Below are 25,677 nucleotides of genomic sequence, written 5' to 3'. Positions count from 1 at the left end.
AATATTCTATCAATTAATAGAGGTATTCTGGAGGTCGGATGGCAGAGTGTTCAAAAAGCCCAGCCCAGATTTTAGTTGTGACAGTGAAGGTAGATTTAAGACCATAACTTCACATCACTCAAACAAAGAAGTATCCTGTATTCATATATTTGACATTTTCTTGGGAAAACTGTAAAGAATTAAATAACACTGTCTGAAGAGTTACACTGTTTATGGGTAAAAGGCACATCATGTGATTTTCTTGTAGTCAGAGAAGGATGGGACATTAAGTGTAGGTAGTACACCTGCCATCGATGCATAAAGACAAAACTGCTGCCATAGCAACACATCAGGGTTTCTCTGACAGCCTGCTGTTGTGCTGCTCATACTGCCCAATCATTACTTATAACACAGATCATTCATGCATGTACACAAACAAAAAGTCCTTTATTTATTTTGATACAAGGGGATCAATCATTTCTCTTAATCATTTCAGTTCATCTTTTCTTACTGCGTACTGGCGCGTTTTATATCTGCACCATTTGCTTTCGTTCCTCTGCAAGGATGAATTTGAATATTCTCTTTTTCTCTCTGAGGTGACCCTGACCTGTACAAAAGCATCAGCACTTCACCTTGAACGACACTTGTGTTCCTTCAAAGCACATTTTGAGTCAACTTATCTTTATTTGATGTAAACAGAGACTCGCAGACAAAATCAGCCGGCCAAATCATCTTGTATCACTCAAGCTCACAACTGACAGTATACACACTCAGGCACACTAACAGAGAGAGCAAAAGAAAGAGCTCTGTGTTTCATGTAGGTCTAATGTTTTCCACATAAGGGTGGACAAAAACAGGACATATTTTTTTCTCTTTTTTTGGATCATACCCAGTTCTTTACATGCAATAGTTTCTTTTCTCTTTGTGCCCCTCACACGAATGTCTGAAACAGGCTCTTCTTGCTAAGCAGAGCCACAGACACTCAATATAGAAAACAAAACAGCAGAGCCGACTACACGACAAGAGCAAAACTGAACTCAATACCGTGTTCTTGTTAATTTTTTTCTTTCTCTGAGCTCAATGACTGTGAATCAAAGACAAAAATGAGTCAATTATTAGGCTGGCGCAATTATACAATGAGTTAATAAGATTGAAAAAAGATTTTGCTGCTGATTTTCTTTAATTTTTTTATAGCATAGCCATTTGAATATCTTTTGGTTATTGGTTAAGAAATTTAGATGGTCAAATTTTTTCAAGTTCCATGAAAGCTGTTAAGCTAGCTTTCTACAGTTTCATTCTGTGTATGTGATAATTGATGTTGCACCAAAAGACAATGTGCAAACTTTCTTGGCAAATAAGAACAAAAATAACACCAAGTGACTTTTATTTAATTATATATCAAATAATTTTTTGTTCTTGCATTTTTTTTGAACAGCAGTTTTAATGTAGAGACTGGACAAAACATATTGAGCCTGTCATGCAAGCACTTTTCTTTGGTAAGTAAATTTTACAGATTTTTTTCTTTTTGACTGAATTGGATTGAGCTTGCATTTTGTAGGCAACTTACACTGTGTTTCACCTCTTAGCTTTGCTTAGCTAATCCACTTTTACTAGAACAGTTACTGGAACCGCTCAGCTACAATAAGTGTTACTAAGCAACTCCCAGCCAAACTTTACACGATGAACAGTGTGCATTAAAACAAAGCAAAGGTAGGTAAAATATCTACCAAAAATAAACATTTCAACTTAAAACATCAATTAAGCATGTTGGTTTACCGGACAAAATCAATTTGGAGACACCATGTTCTATTCTACAAAACTGTGGTAATTTTTCTGTTTTATTTATGCAACACTCAAATATTTTAGTGGCTTTAGTTTATATTTAAAAAAAAGTGAAATATTTCGATTTCAATTTCTTCGTGATAGCCCCTTGAGATGTAGCATCTAATTTTTAAGGGGGTCCCCAAAGTATTGTTTCAGGTTTTTGGATGCACCTTCAGTCTATGCTTGAAAACTTTTCTGTTTACATTGACAAGACAGTGAGAGGATGTCTCGCTCCCCTTATGCAGAAGTTCCCCTCTGTTCCTCTCAGACAGGCGTTGTCCTTCTGTTTGCTGTACAGTTTCCAGGCAGCATCTCTGTGTTGTTGTGAGCAGCTGCAGAAGTTAAATTGTCCACGTCCATGTCAATTTTACCATCCTTGAGAGTTGAAGCCAAAGTGTAGAGCATGAACTCTGTCCCCACCGTCACAGGTGTAGGCAAACCTGCCATTGTGATCTTAGACTCGTTTGAGAGAGACAGCTCTCTGTCTGGCACCAGGGATGTTTGAAAGGAGTGTGAGTTGGTGTCCCCTAAGCTGTGGTTGCTCCTGGAGCTGAACCTGCGCCCGCGGTTCTGGTAGTAACGGTTGCGGAAGTTAGATGAGCTACGGGAGGCAGGTGGCTTCATGAGGGAAGGTCGGCCTTTGGTGCGCAGCTGCCGGTGTTTCTCTATGAACACATGCACGGCCAGGACGCCAACCATCTCAGCCAGCACAAAGGACAGAGCTCCAAAATAGAAAGACCAGCCGTAGGAGTAGCTTTTCTTGTTGTCGCTCTGGCTGGGGTCACCTGAGTTGGCTGATATGTACACGATAATTCCAATAATGTTGCTGAGACCTGGGGAGGGTGAACAGGGATTTCAGGGTCAGATGAACAATGTTAGTTTTTGTGCATGCATATTATACTCCTTCTACTATTATACTGACATCCCTGCTTCTAGTCTTTATGTTTTTGGAAGATGTAAATTCTGTATAATACATTGACATTTATGTGAAGTATACGTATGGGTTAAATATACAAATAAAGTTTATGTTTTACATTACTCTAAACTTAATGCGCTTTAACAGAGAGACCCCACCTGAACCACTGCATGAGTTGCAGGACAAACTTTTCTTAAACAAGCAGGCTCGTTGATGAACAGCCATCAACCCAAACTGGGTGGGATGAAAAAGTAAATTGGGAAAAGAGAGACTAGGATGGAGACGGACTGTTCCTTTCTCTGTCCTGCCAGCCCTGTAGATAACTGTCCACAAGTATCTCTGGCTCAGCTTCAGTTTTGTGCCTATTAAAGGGACGTTTTTTCACCTACTTTGGCCTATGGTGGATTTAGGTTTCAATAACTTAGCATAATTTTAAAGACCTGCTCCTCAGTTTTTCCAATGATGACCTTTGACATTATTTGGCACTCCATAAATAAAAATAAACAAATTAATTTGTGAGTTCTGTGGGTTTCTGACCTGCTGAGACAAAAAGTATCCCCGCGCAGAGGATGACATTGTAGCGTGACTTGTAGAACTCACTGGCAGCTACACACACACCTCCCAGGAATAACAACCCCACGCTGAGGATGGGGAATAGACTGGAGGCTCGTACTGCTCCTAAGGACAGGTGAAGAAGTTACTGTAGTGTGAGGCATTTACTTTGCATAAGGAGACTTCTGTCTCAGATTTCACATAGAGACTTTTGTCACCTACGTAGTAGATACTCTGCAGCATCCTGCTCATAGTCTGCATCCTCAGCAAAGTGGTCGATGTCTTTGCAAACACCTCGAAATGTCCCTGCAGAAATGCAGAAAAAACACAACATCAGTATAATACTCAAGCTCTGCATCACTCTGCCCTGTATGGTTACAAAACATTGACATTATTCAATCTATCCAAAATGCTAAGTAAAGCAGGGAGCAGTTTAAGTTTCTCTACAAATAGAACCCAGTAACCTGTGATGAAAATGTTATTTGAAGTATTTCCAAGACTACAGTATCAGTTACATTCTGAAGGACACTAATGTTTATGTTGTTACAAAAACTGATTTTCTCTTCAGACTCCCGGAACCATAGGGTGCTGCTTTTTCATGTAAACAGTCAAACTTTTCTGGTTCCAAGCCAAAACACTGATAGCAGCTCACTTTTAAAGGTTTATTTATGACGTTTTTCATGCTGCTAAGTGTTTTATAAGTAAAATTCACTTGACATTTAATTTTTCCTTTTCTGAATTCCCTTTCTGTTCGGCCTATTATTACCAAAAAGCATTTTCCCCCTCTGCTTCTAATGGAGCTCTACACATGACAAACAGGAAGGTACACAGTGATATCATAAATGGGATAAGTCATCATGCAGGCAAGCAGACATTAAGAGAGTAAAAACCAACACAAATACTGAGCACTACCTGTAATCATTCAGCTTTTGAACAAAAAGACCATTACTGTCATAACATGTAAACATTCATAAACCAGCTGCACACAGATTTCCTGTTTCCAGTCACCTTTGGCCCAGCTCTGCATTTCAGCATTTGCACAGAGATTTATTGATAAATGTGTCCCTCTCCGCTGTACTGATTGACCAGTTATTGATGGTGTAACTCTGTCACCATGGTTACCAAAACAATACTCACTCAGCAGCTACAACCGGGCCTCAATGAGCAGGTCAGAGTGGAAAAGCACCCAGCTGAGGATGCTTTTTGTAATAGTGGACAGGATACAAAAAGAGTGGGGTAAAGTTTGTTCTGCAGCATTTCCCTGACTCTGACTAAGAAGACTTATTCATTATTAAGAGGGTTTGTTAGTCTGCTAAAGTGCCATTAGTTTTTTTAGACTGCTCATGTGGAGGGAAATTTTGTTTCAGCTTAACATAAAAACAAACAAGCATCACTGTAACAGAGAGAGATGCTGCATGTTACTTGTGTCTTATTCATATGCTTTTCTTTTAAAGAGGCTGCAAGGAGTCTGAAAGTGATCTTGAAAAAGTCTCCCTACTAGATACATGCCTGATCGTAATCCACACTTAAAAATGAGAATATCAGCGCCAATATTTCTGGTTATAAGTTATTTTAAATTGCTACTCCTTAGTTTCCAGGTCGGGCCGAGCAGGATTGATTTACAGCACGTCTAGGTCTCTATGACAACACCACGCCTTAGAGCACGACTGCCAGCTGCACTAAATGTAAACAGCTACTAAACTACTTACAAACTGACCGTGTTGTCATGTTAGCCTACAGATACGCCGGCTGCTAAAACGTTTGCTTTCAAACCGTACACAACATACATACTGCACTGATAAGTCCTTTACATCAGCGTGTTGTATCCAGTACAAAATTGTCTTGAACAAAGAAAATTTGTTTCAATCCGATCCTCCATTTAATTCCAAAACAAACACACGCCTTACTAAACGTAGTTTACGACAGTGTGCGGAAGACTCTGGGTCACAAGGTGGCGAGGGAGTGCAATTAAAATAGATCCTCTTCATAGCATCTTTAAATAAACGAATATTTACCCCTGTTTGATGTGTGACACATAATTATATAATACTAAAGTAGACTATACTGTAATATACCCTAAGAGGCATTACAATGTTCAGCATGACATGATACAGTGACACCATACAGTGTTTATTAAACCACACAGGGATAAGTCAGAATCCAGCTCATCACGTTACAATATGAAATGATGTCATACGGTATAATACAGTACGAATGCAGCGCTAATACATCACAAGACATAATACAGTACAACTCCCTACAACTGTCAACTGATATCAACTGCCTCCAGATTAGACCATTAGGTCCATTTACTTCCTGCTCCCCTGATTACTCTGATGTGTTGCACCTGTGCCTCGTTAACTCCCATTGTGCAGTGTAAGCCCACTCTCACTCTTCTCTCTGTACCACCAAGTCTTGTACCGTTGTGTCAATGATCCAGCCTTGTTTTTCTTTGTTTTTGCCTTAGAGTTTGACCTGTTTTTCTGTTTAACTTTACCTTGTGGTTTTGATACCTTTCCCCCACTGTTCTGACCCCCTGTGTACTTACCATGGGCCTGAATAATCAGACTCTGAGCTTTGGAACTTCCTCCTGAGTTTGCACTTGGGCCCAATTTCTTGGTTCAGCATCATAACTTCATGATAAAAATTGCATGGCACTTTGTGATGTGACACCATATGACATAATACCCAGCAAAACAGCTTAATGCATAATTAATTTTATTAGTGGCAATACTGTAAGTTAAACTGTAAGGGAAATCTGATCGGAGCAATGTACTAAGTCAAAATACACTATGGGTATTTGTCGCAAGGGATGCAGTAAATATATTGCAAGAGTCAGGATGATGATGTATTTTGATTTATTTTGTGCCACCCCATGACCTATCAAGGTCTTTTGACTCATTTTTTATAGTCATTGTGATTTTATACCCAGAAAAAGTGTATTTGAAACGTTAAAAGTAAAGTGATTTAATCTTTTTAATCAAAACTTTATTAAGAGTGTTTTAACAAATCCTGAAAGAAATCTGCAAATTCCAGAAGAATCAGAACTTATCCCAGGATTTCCCAGCTTTCTCTGCCCCGCCTCCTTCTTACCTTTCTTTACTCTTTTCACAATAATTACAGAGATATAAATGATATACATTGTACACATATACTCTAAACAGACCTGTCATACATCTCATTAACATACTATGTGTGACAGTATGTAGGCAGCTGATAAAAAACAGAGGAAATCCTAACACTATGGTTAACAGCAACGAAGGAAAGTTTAGATTTCACAAAAATGAACGTGTGCGATTACAGAAGAAAAATAAGATTAATCCTTGAAAGAGACTTTGTAAATTATCTAATATTCACCGAACCCAAAACTTGAAGGGTATAGATGCTAATCCCAGCTGTTCTCCTGCATCATTTGTTTTATTCCACATTGTTAGATCTATGTTGGTGTTGTTGTTTTTGGGCTGATTTGGGTAATTTTCATTTTTACTTAATTTTATATAAAATGAGCTAACTTCAGCACACACAAAAACAGAGGAAAGATTAAGCATTGATATCCTCTGTTTGTTTTTTTGTTTTTCTGTTTGTTTGTTTAGCTATCCATCAAAGCATTTGGAGGCTGAGAATTAGACAGCAGAGAGAGGTTATGCGAAGAGCAGAGGGATGGAAGTGAGAGAATATAATGAAGTGGAACTTTTTCCATTTCATTCATGAAAATTAGAAAAGCAATCCCGGGGTAAGACAAGGAGGAGTGATATTAGATATTAAATAATTCAAGATGCCATTCCCATGAAATTTAAGATGCATGATCTCACCATAACTTACACTCAAACATAAATCCATCTCCACTGAAATACAAGCATGTGACAGAAGAGTTTTTGAATAGTTTTAAAAAGTTTTAAGAGGCATCAAAAGACATAAAGTAATCTCAAGATGGTGTTTTCAGAGAATTGGAATGTGGGACACTTGATGCAGCGGTCTAAACTTAAAATAACGCAGCAGTTCAGAGCTCTGCCCACAAACCTGAAACTTTATCAATGTTAGAAGTGGCTTGAATAATGGTTGCAGCTTCCATTCTACTCATTAATGTTTTATCATTTCTTTAACTTCTTCTCCCAGAATGTTCAACTTGGTATGACTTAGATACACAGCTTTTTTTGATGATTCCTTGCCTGCTTTTCTGTTTTTTTTCTGTTAGCTGTTTCACATGGCTCTCAACATGTGCAGCTATTGGATGAAATACGATATATGTGAAACAGATCCTTGTCGTCCTAATCAGTCTGTGAGCAGTTTCTGGAAGTTGCTTGTGAAGTTGACTTCTCTGCTTGCTAACTATCAAGCCTTTCTGCATGGTGGAATGAGGGCTTTCTGCAACAGTAGCCTAACTCTGGTATTGTCCTGAGAGTCACTTATCTTTGAAAGTTGCCCTAAAAGACCAGATTCTTAATCAGTTTCTGCTCAAAGAGGCCTACCATCCTCTTCTTTACTGATGCATCACTTCCTGATTTCACACTGGGCAGGCCATGGGTCACAGAACATGGGTTAACACATTAACACTAGTTAAAAACTAGTGGTGGGAAAGGGGATTTGTTTGAATTCATTATTATTGCATAAAGTTTGACAGTCTGGGCCCAGTCATTACACAAAGTCATAACTAGTGTTAGTTTAGTTGGAACCATTAGGGAATGTTAGCCGCATGCACTACTGCAGATAATTGACCAGTTAACTAATTGCACCATGAAAGCGAGGCAGGTGCACAATACGTCATAATCCAGGGGAACCTCCTGGAAAATCCCTTTCCAAAAAAATCAAATTGCGCATACCTACCATGCTTCAACAGCAATAAACCTGGAGAGCTGTAACAGTGTTACCACAAGAAAATCAAGGAAAAACAAATTGTCAGCAGAAGAAATAGACATTTTTTTTACAAGGATGTAGAGTGAACCAACAGCTGATATCAGTCACTTGTCAAAGACAAACAAAGAGTAAGGTAATGTTTGGCCAAAGATTTTGAACAATGTAAATGTATATGTGGTATTTCCAACTGCAAAGAGCCAAGCAAATTTGAAAAACTGCGGCAGCAAGCCTTGCTTACATCACTCAGTGCCCTGGGTCAAAAAAGCACTATCAGCAGGTTGATCTGACACATAAACCCCCAACAGTCTTTCTAAATATTAAAACTAATTTGCAGTAACAGATACTTCTCTTGTTGATGGTTTCACAACCAACGGGAAAAAAAATCCCTCACAAGAGTTTTGAATGGTAATAAAATATTTTTAATCTTAAATACTGTCATAACCCAAAAATTCACAGGGGCAAGATTTTTTGTTTGTTTGTTTTGCCTCAAGTATGACCAATTCTTGGTTTTGATATGGCATACCTTAATGAGAACTTACAGTTGAGTAACTTTTTTGTACAAGAAGTATACTGTTAACATTTAGACTTTTGTTTCTGTATTACTGAAGATGGAATATGTCCCCCACTATACTTTAAACCAAGTACACCATTATCATCTCTGTGGCATCCTAATTGTTAGAAATACAGGAAATGTTATTTTCTTAAGGGAAAATCACAAGCTTTGTTTTTTAAATACTAACCCATTAAGCATATTTTTTAATTATTATTTTTGCTCTTTTTTGTTAAAACTTCTCATCTGTAGAAACAAACTTAAAACTGGACACTACAACTGAGTTTGGGGGTTACTGTCTTACCCTCAGTGCAGCAGGTCCTCCACAGTCCGGAGTGGGTCAGGACCTCCTCGTTTTTGCGGACTGTGTCGTTGTCGTTCTGGCTCTTGGAGCGGCACACACCGCGGGAGTAAAGCCAGTAGTCCGTGCCCACGGCGATGGTCATGAGGCTGAAGGCACAGAAAGCCCCTGCCGTGGTCAGCAGCATCATCATACCCCGGTTACACACCCTCATGTCCTCCGGTGTACAGACACCAGCCAGGTTTAGAAACTTCGAAAAACTTTCCCCCGGTGTCTCTTCTTTGGAAAGAAAAACTCTGAACTTGTGAACATTTTCCCTAAACAACGACTTTTCTACAGGAAAACTGCAGCTACAGGTTTCAGGACGAGTCACTCCCCCGCAAACCACACACGGAGCGGAGACACTACCATGTCTGGGCGGAGGAGAGGATCACTGTGCTACGTCGTCTAAGCCCAAAAGAAAAGTCAAAGAAGGGCCAATCAAAGCAAACGGAACAAGGATGATAAAAGCAAAAAGGAAAAACAAAACAGGGACAGAAACCAGAGTTGGTCAAAAATAAAACAACAGCAGCAGCGCTCTTAGGGCACAGTCCAGTTCAGTTTAGCTTAACTCTGAATGGATCTAACTGGCAAATAGCCACGCCTCACTGTGTGTATGTATGTATGTATGTATGTGTGTGTGTGTGTGTGTGTGTGTGTGTGTGTGTGTGTGTGTGTGTGTGTGTGTGTGTGTGTGTGTGTGTGTGTGTGTGTGTGTGTGTGTGTGTTTGTGTTCCTACTAATGAGTGTGTTATAGCAGTATGTGTTTAGCCTGATTCAGTCCACTGATGCCAAATAGTTCAGCACCATGGACAGCGGCAGCACAGTGACCAAAGCTGCTTTGGTATCATAATAAAAGCCAGAAATTTTTATTCTTATTTAAATGTATGTAAAATTTGATTTTGCAACATGAATAAAAAAAAAACACTCATTTTTAAAGAATTTGAAAAGAACATAAAGCTTCTTAAAATGTCAAACCTTAGTATTTCCCCATCTCTAAAACCTATTTATTTATTTTTCCGGTTGTCTATATTTTTTGTAGAGAACCGTCCTTGAACTAATAAACTTAAAGTAATGTTTTATCAGTAGAATTATTTTTCAATAAATACACGAAAGGTTCTCCAGTCAATGATTCAGGGGGGTCAGAATTCTTTCTTTATCCCTAAGTAGTTCCTGTAGTGTTTCTCTACGCCTATGTACAACTCTATCTCACTCCATAAGCTAATCCGCAAAGGCACTACTGCTGCAGTACACTTCACCTTGTTTCATTTGCACTGTATCTGTTTGCTCTAAACCCTAGCCTTTGCATGCTAAATTTCGTTCTGTATACACCTGCTGCATACAGAATGACAATAAAGTCTGTCTAAGTCTGGGACAAAATCCAAGTGTAATTCCTTCAGTTGCAGATCTCTTAAGTCTGGATTTAGCAGTTTGGCAGTAAGAAGACAAAGTTCAGATGTCTTTTAGTGACACCATAATGCCAAAATTTAAAAAAGAAAAAAAAAGCAAAACAATAAAACAGAGAGCTTTTTTTAAACCACTGTGCAGTCCCTTCAACCAACTGATGAATAAGAACCATAATACCCAGCAGGGAAGCAAAATGTCATCACAAAAATCTGGATTCATATGAAAAGTCTGTTTTTGTTTTTCAAGTCAATAGACGTTTGTATGTATTTCACATTTTTCTTCTCAGAATCTAAAATGATTTAATAAATTCTTAGAATATTAATGTTTATAATAAACTTTAAAAAACATGTTACATTTATTAGTATTTTCAGTGTCCGAAACGAAACTAAACTAAGCTCAGATTTTTTTCCGTAGTTATGGCTTTTACCTCCGATTTAACTTGTACATTCAATTCTGTCTATGTGTATTTCTCAGTGATAGTACTGCTTAGTTCAAATATGCACTTTGTTTTACAGAAGGGTGGGCTGTCAATCCTACAAATCCACCAAACAGATTACCTTTGCTGTCCTAATACAATATGCCCATGAAGGTGATCTTTTGGTTTCATGTCTCATAGTAGGAGCATGGAGGTGCTGTGTCCATTTGCTATTCAGTCAATAGGTGTAACAGTCCACTGTAATGCAAACCTGGTTCCCGTTTGCAGTTATGTAACAACTATTTGGTGTTCGATAATCTGCAAAAACAGAAGTTGTTATACAAATGCAGCTTAAAATCTACTCTTAGACAACGTCTCTCATCCTCAACTCCATATTTTGTGTCAAATATAAAAAGAAGTCCCACATCACCAATCATTTGTTACTACAGAAGCCCTTAAAAGATGGCAACCTATCAATTCCTAAGGCAATATCATCCTCAGCAGGGGAAAGCTAATGGGTGCTGAAATAACTGGTCGATAAAACCTGATTCTGATTTCAGAAGATTATCCTGATAAATGCTACATGAATCTAATCTCGAGTCTGGAAACTTTTCATACAGAACACAGTCCTTACCTTTTTTAAAAGAGTTTATTTGTAGTTTTCACCTTAATCATTTGTTACAGAGATCATGCATGTAAGATCGTAGTTACTGCTCTAAGGTCACTATAAAAGTCCATTTTTGAAGAGTAACCACACACTGAATTGTCTCTTGTAGCCAACAGGATGTTCTTATATTGCTTATGCAGACACATGGAATTCCAAAATCTTTTCAGCTGAAGGTAAACATCTGCTGTACCACCCTCTCCTGGTCAGACCTGTGACATCATGGCAGGATTTTCACTTTTGGCACACAGATGCTGCAGAGGTCTAATGTACAAACAATTAAACACAACAGCCAGAGTTACCAAAATGGGATTCTGATATTTCACTTTAATGTAGATATCGTACTGTATGAGTCTCTCACACGCAGGTAAAGACAGTCCATGCAACACATGTACACTGTCCTGTTGCACAATGTCATTTTCTTTATAAAAGTTGCCCTCATTTCATCCTATTCTTCTCCTGCCTTTTGCATAGAAAACGCTTTAGTCTCCAGTCTTTTCTACTCTCCCTCCCTTCTTAAGTCATTTATTCAGTTATTTGGACATGAATAATGTGAGTCTTAGCTGGGTAAAAAGGAAGACTTGGGGAAAGAAAGACAAAACAGAGATAAAATGAAGATTTAAAGAAAGCAGAAGAGGAGGAGAGGGGGGACAGTGATAGCTGAGAGTGCTGGTAGGGATAAAGTGCAGAGAAAAAAGAAGATGGGGCAGTGAGGAGTAGTAGAGAAATGTACAATAACATGGAACCACTTCTAGTTCTAAATCCCTCTCTTATTTACAAATACACTGAAACATACAGAATTATAACATCTACTTTATATGTTCATTTTACTCATATTTTCTTGTCAAGAACAACAGAAAACTTTGCTCCGTGCTTTGTACAGCAGACTCTTAGCCACAAATATTTTGACAAATAAAAAATGGTGTAAACGGCCTCTGGGGTGAAAACTGAAACTTGAAGGTGGACGTTTTAAAACTCACTTGCATTGGGAAACACAGCACACAGGGTTTTTTATCTTCCTCCATGATGTCAAAAGCAAAATTTAGGGAGCTACTGTACAAACCAACATGGCATGCATAGAGGAGATGCACCACAAAGACTGTATAGGCCTACACAGCACTAACCCACTGCTTACATAGTGCTGTAAAACAAAAAAAAATCAGAAGAGGAAAAAAGACAAACAGTTTGAATATCATTGCCAAACAGGTGTTTTGGGGATTTCTTTTATTTCTCTTTTCTTTTTTTGTGTATGCACTGGTTTGGAAGACAAGACGTGCTTTAGACTAAGTGTAAGACTAACTTAGACATAAGCTTATTATTAGGACTTTTAGCATTCGACAGTTATTGTTCTTCTACACTGCAACCACACATGTGCGTGGGTTAGGATTTGGCCAACTTTCAGGAACCCACAGTGGACTGATTGACAACGGCTTGTCCAATTGAAAAAACCTGCATCCACAACATACAGAAAGTTTATATTTTGGTTAGCAGTAAAAGACAAAGTTATGGTGGGGGTAAAGGTAAGCCTCCAGGAATGTAACTTGACATAATGTCCCCAAAATGTCCCTTAGTAAACACCAGTGTGTATGACTGTTCTTGTACAGAGGCCCTTGCAGGGACCTTTTGGGAGGTGAGGAATAGTAGCTGGTTTCTCACTGTTTGACAGTTCTTGCTTGGTTTTTTAGCTTCAGGTTTGGGTTAAAGTGTGAGGAATGTTCTAGAAATGAGGGTCCTCACTAAACAGCTCTACAAGTATGTGTCTGTGTGTGTATGACTGTGAGCAAATAGCCTACATGACTTATTGATCAAGGAATGTTAATGATGCAAATTTTACTGGTCAAAGAGAAGAAAAGTCGAGTAAACAAAAAAGCATTTGTGGATCAATCAGAGCACATACACAGATATGCATATTCACTGTGACTCATGAGTGCCAGCCTTTGCATTGACCTGCTCACCAAGAGGTCCTGTGAACACTACACACACTTGGAGCCAAAAGCAGTTTTATCTTACTCTCCTCTTTTGTGTTTGTTGATGTGAATATGTTGCAAATGTGATGATTCATGATTATTTTTCCACTTAGACGCTGGTTTGGACTGAGTTAGACTGATGTAAGATGCTGTTGCTTGAGCCTCAGGGCACTGAGTACAGGTGGTGTGATATGTTGTCTGGGTCCTTGATAAATATAACTGGTAGTAAAGTCTTATCTTGCTGCATTCAACCAACATGAACTCTTCAGACTTGTATGACAAATTCTGGGTTGGTGTAGGAGAAGCCCTGAAACTCATTCTGGTCCAGGTTCATTATGAAGAGCTTGTCTGTGGGGGTCAGCTCTACCACCATCTTTGTGAACTCCTTGTCAAAGTTGCCAACATCACGGCGAGATTTCTGTGGCAGAGAAAAAGAAAGAGAAGAAAATAATATCAGAAAACTTAGGTTTGAGTGTTTTTACAGCCTTCAAAAGGCTGTCAAGGAAGCAGAAGATTGACAAACAAAACACTGTCCCCTTGAAGCACAACGATGAATGGGAAGAGAAGAGGAGTTTAGAGTGATCTGCAGAGGTGGGGAAAACAATGTTTTTGAGTCACAATTTCACTTACCTTATTTTTAGCCAGAACAAACAAGCCCAAATTCAGATAATATTACTTTAAGGCAAGTTTATTGTTACAAATGTTGTTAAGTAATGTGCAAAGTTCTCCAGAGATTTCATTTATGTCATTAATCTCATCTTTGCAGAGTTTTTCTATCTTAGTAATTCTAACTCCAACTCTAAGTGTAGAGAAATTTTAGTTTAATGAACAAGTTAAAGACAGGATCCAGCAGACTGGAGTTAAAGTATTTTCACAACTTTTTTGAAACTTGTTGCTAGGATCAAATTTTGATATTTTAGCCAGAAAGAACTGCAAAAACAGTCAAAGGGGATCTATCCCTTTAAATCTTAATCTAATTAATTTTCATAAATTCAAATAATTTATTTGTTTACAGTAAAAATTTAAAGAGTCTTAAAGGCTGCAGATTAAGTCAACTTGCATATTTTTTAATTTACTCAAGTTTAAGTATTATCTCATCCACACCTCTGATAGTCTGTAAATGGTGGCAACACAAGGAGTCTAGACTTGGCAAAACACACTGCTGACTCCTTACAGGACTGGGGGACTAAGTAGACAACAAAAACAAACCCTGACCAAAAAAGCCAAGAAACACAGCCAAATAATGAAAAGGACCCACCAAAACATTTCAACAGCAGACAACAACAAATGCAAGAAAGATCCAAGACAAACTTCCAAAGCAAGAAAGCGCTTTCAGTAGAGAACAGACGAGAATCGATTGAACAGACCAGCTGCATACCAAACCACCACCCAAAAGGATTTCACACAGTGAGGTTAAGCAGTGAGCCTCAGGCGAGACACATGTATCACACACACACACACACACACACACACACACACACACACACACACACACACACACACACACACACACACACACACACACAAAGCATTTTGTTTCCTACCTCCTCCTTTTGTCTGATCACAGGGCCTCCAGCTGAAATGAGGAGGTGCTGGAAACATTTCCACCTCTACCATTGGTCCATGAATTCAGGCCCCAATTCAGTTTAGATTTGGGTACAAGACAGGTGTGACCCTCCAGATTTATGCCTGCAGTGTGTTTATTAAATAGCTATTCAACTCCCAGGTTTTAAAAAGCATAATTATGAAATAAACACCATTTTACAATGTAGTAAGTAACATGGGTGTTGGTATCTCGTTGATTTACTTGAAATCAATTTTTAGTCCTGTTATGCATCCGAAAATTCTTTTAATCAATAATAATGCAGTTTTTGTAAAACAAATTTAAGCCTTATGTTTTTCGTGCTGTTTCTATTTGATAATAACTAAAATCTGCATCATCAATTTACTGTGATAACTTCTTCTGTCACCATATAGCTATCACCTGATGGGGCCAGGGGATGTGTCTGAAGCTTAGGGAGAAATTTTGTCACTGAATTTTGGTCTTCGAGAAAGTGACCAGACTCTGAAAAAAGCTTTTTCCTACTCCAAAGCAAAGATTTAATCTGAGTAATAACTATTTAATAAGTATTTCAAGACAGCGGGGGGAGATTTGTTGCAAAGATAATTATAATTGCACATTTACAATAAGAGATCCATAGGAGGTGCCTGACAACCAGAGAGTTTGTCGCAGGAGCTTTGACCTTAAAAAGTTTCAATTCTATGTGTAAAAAGGTTAAAACCTATATATTCCCTTCTATTTTTATTTTAATTTTTGATTTCACCTCTCTATAGGGTGACCATTTCCATTTAAAAAAATATGTGGCATTCTTTTGTTACAAATATATCACCTCATTCTCAGAAAAGATATCAAAGGTTATTATCCCCTCATTTAGATTTGATGTGTTTTCAAAGTGTTCCTCTATTTTTTTCAGCAGTGTGCATAATTTCCTTTGTAGGAAGCTGAATTGAAACCAGGAATTCTTGGTTCTCCTTTTAGAAAAATCTGCTGACGATCAAAATAAAAAAAGTTAAATAAAAAAAAAACTACATAGGGTTGTTTCACTTCTGTTTTTGTAAAAACAAAACGAAGGAAAGATGTGTAATGCTTCAAAATAAGATGGGATGGTGCTGATGAGTGAATATTTTCCCCTGTTTTCACGAGCCAGTTGTCTTGCTTTGGCTTTTGTTATTTTATAGGGACACACCTTCTCATTGAAATATCACTTGAATTTTCCTTGGGACCAGTTAAGTATTTATCTATTTGCTTGAAGTCTTACAAAGAAACCAAACACAGTGTTTAAGCTCAGTTTAACATTTTGTTTGTGGCAGCATTAACAAGGCAGACACGGGAGTAGACTGGTAGGCACCAGTGAGTATATTATCAGTTTCCAGTCATACATGACAATTGCACAATTCACAGAAGAATCTCTCTCATCCAGACAAATTAATCCAAATATCTCTCTGATATATCATAATATATTTAATTATCCCTATCCTTTCTTTCATTATTTCACAATTTGTCGCCATTTAGTATCAACATAATAAGTGCTCTCACCTGTCTTCATCAGCGAGCAGTTTTGTATGACAAATCTGCGACAGTTAACTCGCTTTTTTTGATACAAGCTCAAAGAACAAAATTTGACACATTACTATCCTGTATCGTTACACAGTTACAAAAGAAAAATACAATCTGCCTCACAATAAAACATCTGTTGTCAGACATTCATTCAATACATGAAAATGACTGTCCAAGGGTGTTGTGTTGTAGCAGAACAGATAAGCTATAATGCATATTCTAATAGTTCTACATGTACTGAAAAATGGCACAAAATGGCTGCACTTCATCACAGTTGTTGAGGACAGTATTTTTAACATCCTCATTATTCTGAATTCTATTTTGGCACTTTTTGGACATCCTGTTTTTTCACAAGCTAAAAGACTACCTGGCTCACAAGACTCAACCGAGCATGTCAAATCCTCCAAAAATGTTTGTTTACAATCTAAGAGATATGCCCTCTGTCAATAAACACAGTGTTATGAGGTGAATGTTTTAAGGAATGAACTGAGAAAAGAAACAAGTTTTCAGTCTTAGGTCACAAACTTGATGCCGACTTACACTCTTGCAGATTGCATGTATATAGACTTCTATTCTTCGAAAATTATATCAGCACGTCTTAAGAAAACCTCACCACAACACTGACTGAACATAAAGTGTAGAAGTATTTTGGTCCTATTGAAAAGGAAAGTCAACATCAGGAAACTGATCAGTACTCAAACAATCATAGCAAAGCATTTTGTCAGTTTTCACCTACACAGCATGAATATTACCAATATGTGATCATTGTACACTCATCAATATTACCGATGGGTTGTCATAGTCAATATGCAATTACAGGAATGGTGACATAGGGATAGAGCAGGTTCAGGTCAGCCCAGAGGTCAGGCTCGGACATGAATCTGCTGATATGAGTAGCCAGACAGCGTTTAGGAGCAACATTTTTGGACTTATGATAGAAATACAGCCAGTAGAGCTGATATGAGATTAGCACTGCAGTGTACCATGATGTGTTAAACCAACCCAGAAACTAGAACAGTTTCCTACTGGCAATTTGACACATTAAACTGAGGTTATTTTTCCAGGTTGTTAGCATTTCCATCTGCATATAATTTAAAGGAAGTGTTAGTTGTATTTCAGGAAAAACACTCAGTGAGTTCTCTTTCCAAGGAGATGACAGGATTGATACCATCTTAATGAGGGTACATCAAATACAGAGCTTAGGAGATAGGAAAATATATTTATGGGGAAGACACTTCTGGCAATCAAGGCAAGGGTTACACATACAAGTAACCTGCTGAGCTATTCTGTTGGTCCGCTCATAAGCTATTATCAGCAGTGCAACTCTTAGCTCGTCTTGTGTCTCTTTTAGCAACATACATTCCCATTAAGGTGTGTGATCCAAAAGAAACCATCAGGATTCAAGTTTACAGACAATGCTTGTGGCTGTGTGTGTCACTAGCCTTAGGCACAGGGGTATGTGAACTCAATGTTAGCATGCAAAAACCATTAAGTGTATGTTAGAAGTTGATTGGCATCAAGGTCCAAAGTTAGTTCCCCCAATCCAGCATATGAATCGTGAAATGTGTTTACATTTAAGACATAATGATTAAGCTAGCTATTCTGTATAGTTTGGCTACCTTCTGACTTACATGTTTCTGTTATGGCAGTTAAAAAAATGGAGACCCTGGTCGTACCCAAAAAGACACAGTGAGGGTAAACCTGTAATTTCTTCTGATGGTAAATTTTGGTTTGAGTCTGTTTTTCATCAGGCAAAGTATGCATTCAAATGAATTACCACTGTAATACCTCCTTTAGTCATGGATGCTAACTTTGCTAATTGCTAAAATTAACCCACGACTTTGCATTGGCTGACCTATTGATCGTCAAAACCCATCCTCTGGTTCTATTTCCCCATGGCATAAAAACAAACAAAAAAAGAGATGTTGACTGGCAAAATGCTTCAGTCAACTGCCAACTAATTAGTTACTGACGTCACTAAAGCCACTGATTTTATAACATCTACAGTGATTCAGCTACTGTTATTGTCAAATTTCATCTGCCATTATGAAACAGGTGTAGCGATGGTGGATTGTGTTGAACATCTTGCCATGTTGGAGTTAGCATGCTAACACTTGCTAATTTGTACCAATTAAAAAGTTAGGATGACTGTAAATACTTTCTTTGACTGTAAATATTTTCTTTGATTACATATGATCACAGTGATCAGGTACTACTACACTGCTGCTAAAAAGAGAAAGAAAAACAGATCCTGGTCGTGACAATAGCATTTTAACAACTAGCTTCTCCTGGTACGAGTTGACAAGCTAACAGTACTAATAAGGAAGTTGCTTTAGGCTGTTTTCACCTGTCAGGTGACCCTTGCCTTGCAGGTCAAATTAGCTTCTTTAAAAACTCCTGGTTTTGGGAATTTTTTGATACAAGTCTTTAATTAACAGTTTTTTGTTTTGTTTTGTTTTTGTCCAACCAGAACTTGGGTATAGCATCTCTACTCTTTATTTTACTGTGACCACAAGATGGGAGATAAAGCTACGCCACTTAAATTCTTCAATAAACTATAATTTTTATATTTATTTATGTTGTTAAAAAAAGTAAAGTGGAAGGCTAAAGGTGTGTTGGTAGATTTTTTAACCTTATTGAGAGCAAGGCTAGTTAGTTCCCTGTATTTTCAGTCTACATACAGAGTTAATGTCAACGGTTTCTTGTCACAACTCTGTAGTTTATGCAAACATGAAAGACTGGCATCAATCTTTTCATCCAATGCTCAAAAAATGTTTTTCCCAAAATGTCTAACATTCCTTTAGCACTTCACCCAGCCAAATGCAACCTGGATATGACAACATGGTGATTTTTATTTTGTTTTCGTTTTGATTTTTTTTCTTAGGAATGGGGTTTACTGGTGCAGCCCAGTGATATGTGGCATGGTCAGTGAGTTGTGTGAGGGTACTCAGGGTTAACAAATGAGAAGCCTTGGAATTCTTCCTGGTCCAGGTTGGCTATAAGCTCCTGATCTGGGGGGGTCAGCTCTGGGAGGTGGCGTGTGAAAAAGCGATCAAAGTTCTCCGCATCACGCCCACACTGCCATGAAGAGGAAAGAGAGAGAAAGAAAGAGAGGGATGGAGGGAGAGATGGATGCAGGATGAAGCGAGTTTGATGAGTATGTGAAGAAAAAAAGGACAACAACAAAGAGAAAAAAGAGAAATACAACTAAAACATGGCATCAACCAATCAAATCACACACAGCCAACACTGTGGTATTCCATTGGTTCGTTTGTGAGTCAGCAGCATTTCAGCTACATCATTGGTGACTACACTCACAAATGTGAGCTTTGTATTTGTCAGAGTAGTGACCAATGGCAGGCGATGGTGGAGTTCAGGGAAATGAGCAATCTAATATTTTCCAAAACTTACCTTGAAGTTTGACTAGGTTTGTTATCTCTCCTCATACTGGGAGAGTCCTGTAGGTGTGAGTGCAGTGCAGTGATAACTCACATACTGCAGGTAGAAAATGTCAAATATACTCACAGCTTTAGGTTTGAAAGGTGGCTGGACCTCTTTGTTCTCCAGTTTTTCCCAGTCTATATAGCGGAAGAAGGCATGTTCCTTGATGTCTCTCTCTCCCTCTGGACCACAGCCTAGACGCTTACCTGGGTGCTTGGTCATCAGCTGAAACAACACACGAGACAAAGGAAGAGGAGCTGTTGGAGATGTGTGTTTTTGTCTGCTTATACATCTTTTTCCTAAACCCACAAAACAGCGTGTCACTACAGCTTGTTTAAATCACACAATATTAACATTGAATGTACCAATTAACCAAATCTTTAACCAGGGAAAAAGATTTACAAACATTTTAAAATATCCTTTCTGCAGAAGAGGGTTACAGCCATTAATTAAAAAAAAAAACACTTTTTAAGATAAGAACAGGGTTTTTTTCTACTCTGAACCTGAAAGGTATTCTGATAAAAAAAGAGTAAATTTAATGTTAATATTCTATTTTTATTTCTTATTTCTCATCAAGCTGACTTAATTATAAGAAAGTTAAGAAATTTGAAAAAGGAATATATATATATATATATATATATATATATATATATATATATATATATATATATATATATATATATATATATATATATATATATATAGATATAGATATAGATATATAGATATATAGATATATAGATATATATTTACTGGCCTTACAGATTTTTTTCAGTGACCCTGATCCTATTCGACAGTTTTCTTAATACTAGGAAAATAGACAAAATTTCAGATATTAAACTGTGATCTGATTTGTGGGAAAAAAGTTCCTTTAAGATGTGAGAAATGGGGAAACTTTTTGACTTTCTTTAATCTGTCATAAGTGCCGTGCTAAATTGTTATTCAAGCCATAGCATATTCAAAACTAAAGAATATATTATCACAATTACAATATCCATCACCATCAACACAGACAGGGTGCTGGTTTTCCCCAGGTGTTAAGTTATTGTGTGATGTATATGGAGTTTTTTGATGGTCTATCCGATGGCTCAGAATGACCAATTTGGTTTGTTACACCAGCTTGAAGCCCACATTATGCCTCTCTCTCCAGTGATCAGAGAAGACAGGCTTTGAGTAGAGATCAGGGCTGAGTCTCTGTGATTTCAGAGTGTAAGTACTCACCCCCTTGCAGATGGCAACAGCTTCTTTGGACATGGATTTAGGGTAAGAGACATGATGCTCCATGATCGACTGGAACAGCTCATCTTCATCCTCGCCATCAAAAGGTGGCTGAATGGGTACAAATATACGGCATCATTAACCAATTTTTGTCAGCGTTGTATCATCTCACCTTTAAAATAATATGAACCTCAGGTGCCGAACACAAACCTGTCCAGCGAGCATTTCATACAGCAGAACTCCAAAGGCCCACCAGTCCACAGACTTCCCATACGGCTGATACGCTATGATCTACAAGACAAGAGTTTTTGAGATTCAGAAGTTGAAGTGTACAAACAAGCCCAATCAACTCCCTTTAAACCTTCAACACACCTCAGGTGCAATGTAGTCCGGTGTTCCACAGAAGGTCTTTGTTGTGATCCCGTCGAACATGTTCTCTTTGCACATGCCAAAGTCAGCAATCTTTATGTGGCCTTCAGAGTCCAGCATCACGTTATCAAGCTTCAGATCCCTAACAAGACACACGCACACACACACAAACATAGAGGGACACACAAACACACACACACACACACATGCACACACAGAAGCATTACTCATGCTTGTGGGCTAAATGACTATAAACGATGGGACCTGATTCACAAACTGACTCACCGGTATACAATGCCTTTGGAGTGAAGGAAGAAGAGTCCGATGGCAATCTCTGCAGCATAGAACCTGAAATAAAAACATTTAAAACTTGATCTGTGTATTACAGATTTGGAAAGAGCTAAAAGCTCTATAAATCATGGTTCAGTCAGAAAAAATTATACTAAGAGGTGTAAAAGGAAATCCATGCAATAGCTGAGTAGAGGTGTTCAGCAGATGAGACCATTTTAACATTTTTTAAACTACATTAAATATGAACTTCTCTGAGTGTGTGTGTGTGTGTGTGTGTGTGTGTGTGTGTGTGTGTGTGTGTGTGTGTGTGTGTGTGTGTGTGTGTGTGTGTGTGTGTGTGTGTGTGTGTGTGTGTGTTTACTTACACAGCATGAGGCTCCTTGAACTTGCCAACTTGTTGTATCTGGTACATGAGGTCTCCTCCGTTTATGTACTCCATGACAAAATACAATCGGTCCTGGAGAACAATGGAAATGAACTGTGCTTTAACTGTGTGTTAGAAAACGTTTAAGGATAAATGATGAGAGTAACAGGTTTGTTTTTTATGTGATGTGTCAGCATGCTTCTTTACCCTACCATGGTTTGGAAACAGGAATGCAGCTGAGTGAGAAAAGGAGGTTTCCCAGACAGAGCGAGGACTCTCTTCTCCACCATGGTACACTCCACATCGTCGTCCTGTATCACCACATCCTTCTTCAGGATTTTGACAGCATACAGCTCATCAGTACCCTTCCTCTCAGCCAGCATAACCTGAGAGACAGAATTAGAAAAAAAAGGAGAGGTGAGTTTAAGTGTGATCCAGTTTCCATTTGCAGACCATCATCTTAAAAAAACACCTGAAAATGTGCATCACCTTGCCAAAGCTGCCTTTGCCCAAAACCATGATGAAGTTGAAGTCTGACAGCTTGACTCGGTCCTGATTGCCATTGCTGTCAAACTTGCACACAGCGGAGGATGAGGAGGAGTCTGTGGGCTTCCCTGGACCCACCCTCGCCCTCTGAAGGGAGAAATTATTGGAAAAAGCAAGATAATGAGGGTGATCAAATCAGCTTTATTTAATAAAAAACGAAAGAATCAGTTGTCCTTTTATAACTTTTCTTTGTGTCTTACCTCAAATTTTTGTCGCAGCTCCTCGTTACCTTCTTCTCCCTCTGGCTGGACAGGAACATTAAAGTATTCCCCTTCCTCCTGGGAGAGCAGCTTAAACCTAAAATGTAAATAAACCAGAAAAATAGCAGATTAAATCCACAAATACTACTGCACTTTGAATATAGTCACCCCTTTTCCCTGGGCTTTGTTATCTCAGTTTAAACCTAAGTAATGTCACAAAAATTTTACACTATCTCTTACCACCTAAAAGATTTTCATCTTACCATCCGTCCACCCCTAGTTTCTGTAGCTCCGAGACCCCAAAGGACAGGGAGCCCATAAAATCATTCCTGCTGGTCAGATCCCAGTCCCAGACTTCCACAGACAGACGGCGGTCCTTGTCACTTTCCTTTAGGTTGCTGAATATTAAGAGTAAAGGAGGACAGTGGAAAAGGGGTTACATGAAGTGCATTATAAGGTGTTTAATACAATTTCAATTCTACATTACTTAGTTTCTATGACTGCGTTAAAATTGCACTTAAAGTAGACTCAAATGCAGTAAATTTATTAAAGTGTCTTGGTGAGCTTGCCTGTAAGCACTGGCACTAGCTTCATGAAAGTATCCATAACAAAAACAGCAGATTGAGCCTGGTTCTGTCTGATAAAGGGAAGTTTTCCTCCCTGCTGTAACTTGTCAAATATTGCAAAGCACTCTGTTCTTGGTGTATTCAGATACGCAAGGATTGAACTCTTATCTTTTTCTGATGCAATACAGCAAAGAGTTGACTTGCTCTGCTCTTTTAAGCGTCTTGTTGTCAATGTACGATACACAAAAAAGGATTCATTTTTGTCCTTTTTTCCATGAATTTCACCATTTATAGTATGTTTTGAACTGTATCTGCATATGTATCCTGACTTGTCCTGCATGATGTGATCTTGACAAACACTCACTATCCAATCAACCACACAGTCAGTGACAAAACTTTTTTGTTGCCATTAACCAACATCTGTGCTGTGAGGATGATGATTGGCCCCGTGGAGGGATGAAAACAACAACAAATAGATGACAACTGAGGAGTCAGAGCAGTTCTTTGTCCTTGGAGCATTAACAAAAGTGATAAGTAAGCTCAGTATAGACCATTTATGTGTATGTATCTTCGTTCACCAAATTTTAGTATTTCTACCCCTTAAATGGGCATCAACTACACATTGTGCACGAAACAAAAAAAGGGGTAAAAGTCAATTAATCTTTTCAGTAGGCTGCCAGGATCAGGTTATAATTGGTCATCAGTAGTGTCTCAAAACAAAAAATCATCTCATTCTATAAATTTGTCATGTGTTAAGTGAATGATGTCTTACAAGCTGAAGGTCTCATTCCAGACGGGGTTGAGGCAACATTTGATAGTCTTGGTCTTCTGCTTGCTCTCACTCTTGGGGTCTGGGATAAGCTTGAGCTTGACGTAAGGGTCTGACAGGCCGTTAGGGTCCATGGGCACCAGGTTCTTAGCCTCTTTGACTGTTGAGGACATGATGAGAAGACGTGAATAAGACTGTAAATTTCTCAAGATAAGACACTTTTAGACACGTGGTCAGAATGGATTTTGTCCTTTCAAGAGAACAGCAGGACCTTTAAGAGTTAGAGTGAGTCAGGTTGTGTCCTGGCCTAAATAACTCACATCTGACAACACTTAACAACAGTTTAGTTTGTGTCCTATAATCAATCCACAGCAGTCTGAGAGAGCCAACACGTGGATGTATGTCCCAGTGGTGATGTGGGTCAATCGTTGGACCATTGATCGACTAATGGACTTTCCAGTTACAGTCTTAGGCCAGGAAAAAGCTGTGTGTGTGTGTGTGTGTGTGTGTGTGTGTGTGTGTGTGTGTGTGTGTGTGTGTGTGTATTAAAGAGACAGTCAAAAGGAGAGCACACTCACTGGTGACAGTGAGAGCCTCCCCGGTGATCTGGGCAGAGATGTGGATGCGTCCTCTCCTCTCGGTGTGATCAGTCCCACACAGGCTCGGGACGTTGGCCACACACCTCTTGTGGATGTTCATCATACAGTCTGGACACAAACACACAGAAATGCACACATCAGGAAAACTACTCTCATTCAACAACCTAACAATCCTAAATCCATAGGGAATGTGTCATCTTTGATCTTTAAACTCCTCACATGTCATTTGATTGCTTATAACCTAACCTGCTGCATGTGTTATGGTTATGTGCTGATGATGCAGTATCTTCAGACTGTTTTTAAGTTCAGTTCTTTGTCTTGTTCTAAATGAATGACCACAGAACTCTCAGTGCTTTAATTACAAATTGAAAAACCTCTGCGGTGACTTAATTTTGCATGTTCATTAAGTCACACTGAAGTCAAAAATTAAACAGCAAACTCAGAGGTAATTCGACTTCAAGACATGAGGTTACTGCATCCTACTCTACCCATAATGCAACCCATTAACAGCTCATCAACAGACCATCGCTGATTGATAACTATCAAGGTCTGTCAATTTCACAGCCGTGGTTTTAACTCCTGAGGATACCTGAGGTGTGATTTATTTTCAGACTTTAAAGAGCCCCCTGCAAAGCCATGAAGATAAAGCCTAAGTTCTGATCTGTGGCTCTAGATAAAAGCTCTTTAGGTTTCAGACTGATAGGACTGAATAGAAAACTAACAACACA

The 25,677-nt window shown here is 38.5% G+C and overlaps 2 protein-coding genes across 3 annotated transcripts in view; both read right to left on the bottom strand.

Annotated features, from left to right (window-relative positions):
• Positions 1 to 1,808: 1,808 nt before the first annotated feature.
• On the bottom strand, positions 1,809 to 9,190 carry cacng3a (calcium channel, voltage-dependent, gamma subunit 3a). The gene is made up of 4 exons (XM_074699254.1): positions 8,980 to 9,190; positions 3,494 to 3,577; positions 3,257 to 3,397; positions 1,809 to 2,636 (listed from the first exon to the last, which is right to left on the bottom strand). The coding sequence occupies exons 1-4, from the start codon at positions 9,188 to 9,190 to the stop codon at positions 2,068 to 2,070; spliced, it is 1,005 nt and encodes a 334-aa protein (XP_074555355.1). The 3' UTR covers positions 1,809 to 2,067.
• A 2,295-nt stretch (positions 9,191 to 11,485) lies between these two features.
• Positions 11,486 to 25,677, bottom strand: part of LOC141787137 (protein kinase C beta type) — a 41,086-nt gene continuing 26,894 nt past the window's right edge. Inside the window, exons 5-17 of one of the 2 annotated variants that reach the window (XM_074665414.1) lie at positions 24,929 to 25,057; positions 24,354 to 24,510; positions 23,279 to 23,413; positions 23,016 to 23,112; positions 22,759 to 22,902; positions 22,482 to 22,655; positions 22,271 to 22,362; positions 21,900 to 21,962; positions 21,618 to 21,756; positions 21,456 to 21,536; positions 21,249 to 21,356; positions 20,112 to 20,252; positions 11,486 to 13,886 (exon numbers count right to left, since the gene is read on the bottom strand). In XM_074665414.1, coding sequence (XP_074521515.1) covers positions 13,734 to 13,886; positions 20,112 to 20,252; positions 21,249 to 21,356; positions 21,456 to 21,536; positions 21,618 to 21,756; positions 21,900 to 21,962; positions 22,271 to 22,362; positions 22,482 to 22,655; positions 22,759 to 22,902; positions 23,016 to 23,112; positions 23,279 to 23,413; positions 24,354 to 24,510; positions 24,929 to 25,057 — 1,613 coding nt within the window. In that variant the 3' untranslated portion in view covers positions 11,486 to 13,733. Of the gene's footprint in view, positions 13,887 to 19,055; positions 19,665 to 20,111; positions 20,253 to 21,248; positions 21,357 to 21,455; positions 21,537 to 21,617; positions 21,757 to 21,899; positions 21,963 to 22,270; positions 22,363 to 22,481; positions 22,656 to 22,758; positions 22,903 to 23,015; positions 23,113 to 23,278; positions 23,414 to 24,353; positions 24,511 to 24,928; positions 25,058 to 25,677 lie in introns of those variants that run through there. The other variant, XM_074665413.1, reaches the window with a different exon arrangement.

Source organism: Halichoeres trimaculatus, unplaced genomic scaffold, assembly GCF_033239565.1.
Source record: "Halichoeres trimaculatus isolate MK-OKI-2021-1 unplaced genomic scaffold, fHalTri1.1 fHalTri1_scaffold_2, whole genome shotgun sequence".
In the NCBI taxonomy this organism is placed as follows: domain Eukaryota; kingdom Metazoa; phylum Chordata; class Actinopteri; order Labriformes; family Labridae; genus Halichoeres; species Halichoeres trimaculatus.
The sequence above is the reverse complement of the archived record's forward strand: the minus strand, read 5'-3'. Positions and strand labels throughout refer to the sequence as shown.